This window comes from Aplidium turbinatum, chromosome 5 (genome assembly GCF_918807975.1).
Source record: "Aplidium turbinatum chromosome 5, kaAplTurb1.1, whole genome shotgun sequence".
NCBI classification, from domain to species: domain Eukaryota; kingdom Metazoa; phylum Chordata; class Ascidiacea; order Aplousobranchia; family Polyclinidae; genus Aplidium; species Aplidium turbinatum.
In genome coordinates, this window is record NC_137476.1 from 20,345,039 (window position 1) to 20,353,289 (window position 8,251).

Below are 8,251 nucleotides of genomic sequence, written 5' to 3' on the forward strand. Positions count from 1 at the left end.
TTATATTGATACCCGACAAGTTAGAGAGAAATCTCCAAGTTGCAGAAAGAGAAAAAGGCTACTTGGTCCCAGCAAAAGCTCAAGATGACCAGGCAGCTGCAAAATCATCACTGACATCACGATCACATCAGATTGTGAGCAGCTTCAAAATTGGAGAGCTGGTGATGAGGGAGGGAGAGTAATGTAGAACAACTATTAGAAGGTTCATTATGTGCCATAGAAGGATTGCAGTTTACAATGAGTTGCAAGATTTGGTTTATCAAACCAGAAGAAATTGTTACATTTTGAGTGCTCATTGCTGTCTTGTGCGTAATTTAGTTTACGCTTTGACGATGTGTTTTAAGTTGTTATTTTTGTTCAGAGACATCAAGTTTTGTAAGAGTTACTTTGTTTTTTGAAATAAAAATGTTTTTCAATATCTTTTTTGCGCTTTTCTGCGCATCCACTCATGTTGTGATGACTTTGGGAAATGCGCATCGTCACGTCATCTACTGGAACAAACACATGAGTCCAAAGTGAGTAGGAAATTTTTTGGCTTCAAGATAATATATGTTTACATCATTAGAAAAACGGTTTGCTTGCATGATTAATCAACAATGTATACTGTGTTCTAATATCTTTCTTAATTGTCAAAGAAAAAAATTAACAATTTAAACAAAGTTGTTTATCTTGCATTAATTTGTTTTTTTTTGAATGGCATTTAACTTTTCTCTAAAAACTTTTCTCTAAAAACGGTTTCAGACGAAAGACCTTAAAATTTAAAAGAAGATCTTTTATAGAAAAAGTTTCATGCAGTATTTTTTTTGCAACACATGACAAATTATCTTTAACCAACTTTGTTTGTAGTTGGAAATTATTTGTACTATGAAGTTAATAAATTGTGTTGAAAAATAGCCCTAAAACCAGTTTTTATCAAAAACTAGTGCTTGCAAAATAAAGCCAGGTTTTAGTCAATCAGCACACTAGCTGGAAATTCCCCGTACATTGAGTGTTGACAGTTTACATATCATCTTGGGAATTATCCAGCACGATAACCTTGGTTTTGTTTATACCAATGGTGGCGACCTAAGTTCCATGTTTGTACCACTGTAGGTTTAAATCATTTTTTAGTTTACTGAACAAAAAAATTTGCTCCCTCTGTTGTTAGTTGTTGTCGCTTTGTTAGGCCAGCATTATAAATTATTTTCTTAGCTAGCAAGAATTGTCAAAAATGACAATTTATAAGTTAAAGATCGTTTTAACTTCAGCGATGGTATATGAGGTATATAAATCTACTTTAGACGGTCATTTTCCTATGAAGGCCAACGCTTTGAGTAGTGATTGCTGTAAACAATTGTTAGAGGAAAAAACAATAAAAGAATAATTTCAATCTAGACAACACAGGCTTCTAATGGCATTTGCAGCAAACAAAGCAGTTTTATTATGAAAAATCGCTTCAAATGGAAACTCTTCAATCAAATCATACGCCCCGCGAAGTTTTGCGACGCCAACCCTATGAATGAGGCTAGGGTTTACAGTGCATTTAGTTTTATGGACCTTTTGTTGAAAGATACGTCGCTCCAAATCTGTTGCTGTGATGGAGCTGAAAATTGATGATTTCAAGTTTGGGTTGTTATTCCTCCATTTCCGCGGTGTTTTATGACTTCATTGCCTTTCATTCTTGCACGTTGATTGGTGGAGATTATCTATAGTCAATCATCCGATATATTGCTTTTCCGATTTTATGTTCGTGATGCTGTTTGATTTTTCTTTATTTCCTAAGGATTTGAAATGATTGTGAAGATTTAATATCGACTGACTGGGTTTACAATGATTGCAGCTAAAAAAAAATTTTTTTTTTTCTTTGATAACCCGCAAACAAACAATTGGCCATGGAGATCCTTTGTTTGTTTATTACTCCACATTGTTGATAATTTCATAATTTGCCGTCGGCGTTTGCCTGTGATCCTTTTATTTTTGTTAAATTTTAGAAAGGAACAAAGCACACGAATCATTATGAAAAGACGTAAAAGAACACTGTCACATTAAATTCAGTGCTAAGATAAGGAGGACTTTTCAAACCACCCCTTAATATTTTGTTCAATTTGCTGGACGCCGACTCATATTCGCAATAACTCTGCAAATAATATTTTGTATGTCTCGTCTCAGTCGGCTACCAGGTCTCATTGATCAGACAGTGAATAAATTTGCAAATTTGTTTCTTTTTTGACGTTGATGCACCATTTGAAGAGATTCAGTCCTGTTAGTCACTATTTGAAAATATGAGAGATGGATGTTTTGTGTAAATGCACCAAAAATAGACGATTAACTTCATTCTGACCAATCACCAGCTAACAGCAGAGTATGTGGTAACGCCGAATAACGTTTATAAACAGCAACACTTGGGACCAGTACGCTGCACACTTCAATGGCGGGTTTGTGTCGGACTTTGCGATGAGAAATAGTAAATGATTCATTTAAGTTAATGGCGATCGCTGTGGGCAATTGGTCGCTGTTGATGTGTTAACATGAATGCGCACGGCATACCCACCTCAGGGGGTGTTGAACAGATGTTGATTCAACGAGTATTTTTGTAAAAAAAGCATCACCGTGTTGAGAAATGAGGCTTTTATTGCCCAATTTTATGATTAGCTACAAGTTCTCAGCAAAGCTTTCTTGAATCATTGAGCTCGTCAATCATGGCGGCACTGGCAGTTATTTGTCAAACCAGTGTTGAGAAATTGTCTGGCAACTGCAAACATGGAACTTCAGAAATCATTCACCGAGCATTTAATCTAAATTTCTGCATTTAGTTTGCTGTTCAATATTACAAACTGGTCTTTTGTTTGCTGTTGCGAAGGAAACTAACAATCAAAACCAAACAAATGAGAGCATAAAAAGATAAAACCTTCAAGATATTGAACTACTAGAATCTGGCCATGAGAAGGCGAACTATTTACGTCTCCATTGCCATTCTGTTGGAACTTTTTTCTGTTTTTAATTTCGATGAACCAGTATTAACTAAGTTTGTGATGAGTTTAACGACTGCCTGCCATGCCTTGTTACTTTACGTGATGATTTTCACTTTTTTTTTGTTATAGGTTGGCGACCGACAACTTCATTATGAATGTGCAAATGGGGGAATTTATGGACGTGATATGTCCGCAACACAGCCTCATGGGCATCACCAATGGTCCTCGAAAAATTTCCACCTTTGACCTCTACAACGTCACAGAAGACCAGTTCAACCAATGCCGCACAGGGGGTGAGTTGATATCAACCACTAGAACTTGAAAACTTCTTGAATCCTAACTAATAAAGGCAGAGTTGTATATCACGTTTGAGCAGGGTTCTCCTGATGGTTGGACGGTTGTCCTATAGCATCCATTTAAATTATACACTTTTACTGATTCATCTTGTAAATTTCCATTAAATGAAGTCTTACTACAAACCGTGTAAGTGTAACTGATTTGTTTCTTTTAGGTCGAAAAAACTTTATATTTGCATGCGACCGACCGGAGCGAGAAAATAAATTAACAATCAAGTTCCAGACGATCAGTCCTTCCCCTTTAGGCTTCCGCTTTCAATATTGCCAAGATTATTACTTCGTTGGTGAGTTACCAATAATTCATCGCTTCTTGTCGACATAATTATCAATCAAACAGATCATGACTTGTTTTTCTGAGTTTAGTAATAAAAATCACACATGTTATGTTTATACATGAGTGCAGATTAATATTCGACGTTTTGTCAGTCTGGTCAATTAAATTGTTTTACAAACTAGACTAGACGCAGGTAAGTGGCCATCTGGGCAGGACAGTGGCAGACAGCAGCAACAAATCAAACTATGGTTTCTTAAAGCTTTTTAGGAAAAAAGTGAAACATGCTTTTTTCTACCACTTACCTAAAGCTAGTGCGTTGTTTGTGATTTGCAGTGGTCGCTTGCTATCAGAGTTTGCCAGCAAGTATCTATTTATGAACTAAGAAAATGTCTCAGCTGGCTTCTCCGTAAACTATTGCGTGATAGACTATTATCTTTCTGGCCATGACTTGCTCAGTTATAATTGTCACTTTCGGTTGTAAAAGATATCTGCAGTGCTGTCATTAGGGCACTTGTAATTCTGCTATTACCTCCGTTTCCAAGACTGGCCCAGTTCAACGTGACTCGTTCACTGTTAAAGATAGACTCAAATTATCAGTTCATTTCATTAACTTCAGAAATATACTTCAACAATAAATCAATGCTTCTAATTTCTTATAAGTCAATTAAAATCCTCTCGTTTCATTGGGACGTTAGTCGTTAGTTATACAATAAAACTGTAGGAAACATTTTTCATATTATATTCAAAATGTTGTAGCATTTGTAACATTGAGTTTATTTCTATGCATCGAACTAAATTACAGTTAGAATCTCTCACTATGGGCAACATGAGAAAGACACTGGTTAGCATAGCATGTTAAAAACAAACTTTTTTATGCATCAACAGCTACTACGAGAGGACGTCGAACACAGCCTGGTTGTCATAGAGATGTCACAAGACTTCGAATATCTGTCGGTTGCAAAGGTAAGTTGATTGTCACGATAGGCTACATGTATTTTTTAAACAGCAATTGTCTCATCGGCAATATTTTTACATCAGTGTATTAAGCCATGTAGCCTACAGTACATTAATAACCACCTTCCATATCCTGAATATGATATAAACGTAGAGAAAGCACAAAAACTCACATTGTTTGACAGATTTTCATAACTTTACTAAAAAATTTATAAGTTTTGTGCGCTTGAAAAAAAAATAAATTGTCTTATTCAAACAAACGAATGCATGATCAACGTAGTTGGCAAACACTGCAGCTCTTATTGCTCTTAGCTCACAACGAGAAACACAGGTGTAAGTTGTCATTAATGCTGTCACGCTTAGTCGCACCAGCATTAAACGGCTAATAACAAGTCGATAAACTGCTGATTATTCAATCAGGAAACATAATGACACGTTTGCTTTATCACGCTGTGTTTTTAATTTCTTGAAGTCATTTCTTTCTTTTGCACCACAGCAAATAACCACGAAAAAACCTGTTTTTAACTCGTTGCGACTTTCCAAATTGCCGCATTCAACTTTTAACCTAATCCGCATGCAATGTTAAAATTTTGTTGTTGTCTGAAAGCCTGGTTGTTATTGTCTAACAGAAAGTGGTAATAGAATAAATTCCATTGTTTTTACTTTGACCTTGTGTCATCTGAAGTAGGTTTAATGTAATAATAATTGGACATTTGCGAAGTCAAAGCTTAAACAAACGTATCTTTAATTCAGAAACAACAACGACGACAATTCCAACGACAAGCACAACAACTACATTTACTACAACCAGTCAGTCTTCTCCACTAAAGAAAGACTTATTAAACCGAGTGCTTGATACTACAGAACGAAACTATCTTGTCATTGATGATGATAGCAATTCAAGCGATATCCCCAATGTGATCAACCAACATGGCGACTTTGAAAGGATAGCGGATCCGAGCAGGTCTCAACAAAGCATTAATCTTCCAAGAGATGATAAACCAAGCTCTGCCACTTTTCTCAAAGCACCTTCTATGCAGCTGCTGATTGTGCTGGTCAGTTTCATCCCTTATCTGTTTGTGATCACATGAAGAATTGCCTCAACCATCGGCTTATGTTGTTGATATGGAGGTTGGTAACTGAGAAGAGAACGAAACTGCCACGAAGAGAAAAGCCCCTATGACAAAACAAACTTTTGAACTTTGTAAAACAATGCATTTTTACTTTTCCGGAACCTCCTTTTTATTCTTCAAAGTGTGAAGCTTCCTCACCTCAGTGCAAAGTGAGTTATGGCTTTTCTAAATACCCTTGTGTTTATCAGTTTAAATAGCCAATCATATTACTGGCAACCCTATTTGCTCAAACTGCACTTTAATTTTCTAAATGTTCTCAGATGTACCTTGAGGGACTAAAATCGGAATAATTTAAGCGTTCCATTCAATTCAACAGGCATTTTATCATTTTTCCACTGATGTATACTGCTCGCCTGCGCTTCGATACGGCCGCGCCGGAACTGTATGCTTTGTAACACGCTGGAGTAACAAATATCTGTCATAGGTACATCGTTGTATAAAATATATTATTGTTATTGCAGAACTGGCTCTTGGCAAACAAGTCCAAGTTATTGGACGATGTCATGGAAGTTGACTTGGCTTTACCGTGGAGTTATCCGAAATTTATCAAATTATTCCATACGTTTTAGCGATATGTTCAAAATAAATGTATGACAAAGTCCAATTTGAAATTCATGTGTTGCAGATCGCGATTTTGGGCATTAAACCCTCAGTTTTGGGGATAGTTGAAATACAGAAGGGCATTGCAAATTTTCCAGCAGCGTTTTTTTGTTGTACAAAAATTTTATTATAATTGCATATTAATTTTCATTCATTGAGAAGAGATGATAGAGGAATTTGGAAGTAAAACATATCAATTTTGTCATTATTTATTGTCATCATGTACCTAACAAACATGTTTGTTTTATCCCACCATATGCAATCGCGACATCACTGTTATATTGTTTTGTTTGTCTTATGTTTTGTTTATGTCATTGCCTTTTCGAATAAATCCATCAAATTTTATATTATGTATGCTTGAAGCATAATTAGACACTATTTGTTCCAGTGCAGGTCAACAAATAGGAGGAATATAAGCCGCTTATACGTTAATAAATTGTTGATAAAACGTGATTTTACTCCAAACAAACATTGCTTAACATATTGCAGTGCAACTTGCTTTTTGTTGCGGAGAAAACGTCACGTCAACAAGCAGGTGATTAAGCATTGATGCAATCAGCGCTTTCATCAAGTGATGCGTGTCAAGATAACCACTAGCGCTACATTCATTGTGATGGCTTCGGGCGTCAGCTTAAGTGACAAACCAACCAAGCACAAACGAGATTGTTTTACTGCACGAGAAATTCCAACAAACTCATCAGAAAATCAAGTAACTAATACAAAATGCAGCCACCCCTTGCATGGCAATGTCTTCCCAAGCCTTCTACTTTAAGGAAATCTCGAATAAGCTCTGACGCTGCAACTAGCCTACATCTTACTGCAATGGCCAAGCTTATGAATTAGCCGGTCCTGGAAGTTAGTTCCGAGGTATCAACCGTGAGGGAACATGGAATAATACAAACCTCAAATAGACAGAATCATGCGGTTAGGCCTTGAAAGCACTAAAGAGCTACTTTTACACTACAGATCTATTTTAAGAGCGTGGTTTGTAGGCTACTCACTGTTTATTGCAGTATGGGCAATCTGTTGGTATTATGAGCAAAACAGTGACCTAAAGCCGATTGTACAAATGTTTTGGCCAAACACTATTCCAGCACAATACAGTAGGCTAAATTGTTGTGCTGCGAAGCAATTTTGTGTAGTGTGACTTCAGCATTCGCAGTAAATTGTTGGATAAAGATCCTTATTTTTGTCACGGATGCTGTTTAAAAATACTATATTTGGCATTGTATACGAATACACCATGTGACTAAATTCCTGCGGTTTCAAGGTTGATAAATGCAACGTATTTCTGCAACTCGAGTTAAAAATGGATGCAATTTTTTTTATTGCAGCAAAAAGTTATGACAGCGATAAGAAAAGACAGACATTAATAGCTTACAATTAACGGTTGAACAATATACAGTAGGCTACTGTGACGTTTGGCTTCGGCCCGCACGAGACTACAACGTTTCAAACAATCCTTTTAATAATAAGTTTTCTTGCTTTTTTTAGCATGGACTTCTTTTATGCACACCGGTGAAGTGCTTTCTTTATCGTCTCTGATTAGTCTAAAGGGGCTGTCGATATTGCAAAAAGCTGGAGCTGTGCACTGTGCAGTCGTGATTCGTTTTGTCTTCCAGGATGCACAGAGCTACCTTTGTCCAAACTGAAAGTTGTCGTTTACCTACATCTGTGTATGGCTCAGTGCTGCAAAGGCGATTAAGTTATCTCCACATTTACTTCATCAAAAATTGGCGTAGAATTCTATTTGTAGTAAATATACTTAAAAACTATGCAATATGTGAAGAGATCCGTAAAAAGATCCGTATTAGTAAAGATCCGTAAAAAGGGTGACCCAAAAAGATTCGTACCCATGAAAATTTCAATTGTGATTTTGATTGAAAAGCTATTTATTTCAAATTACAATCACACAATATTTAGTTTATGGAAGACCATTGACCAGAGTTTTAGCTTTTTCTGTCAATTTTTAGTCAATTTATG

The 8,251-nt window shown here is 36.2% G+C and overlaps 1 protein-coding gene across 1 annotated transcript; it reads left to right on the forward strand.

Annotated features, from left to right (window-relative positions):
* The first annotated feature begins 456 nt into the window (after positions 1 to 456).
* On the forward strand, positions 457 to 6,613 carry LOC145771017 (ephrin-A1-like). Its single transcript, XM_082582759.1, has 5 exons — positions 457 to 515; positions 3,081 to 3,244; positions 3,463 to 3,591; positions 4,467 to 4,544; positions 5,289 to 6,613. The coding sequence occupies exons 1-5, from the start codon at positions 457 to 459 to the stop codon at positions 5,624 to 5,626; spliced, it is 768 nt and encodes a 255-aa protein (XP_082438885.1). The 3' UTR covers positions 5,627 to 6,613.
* Positions 6,614 to 8,251: the final 1,638 nt, after the last annotated feature.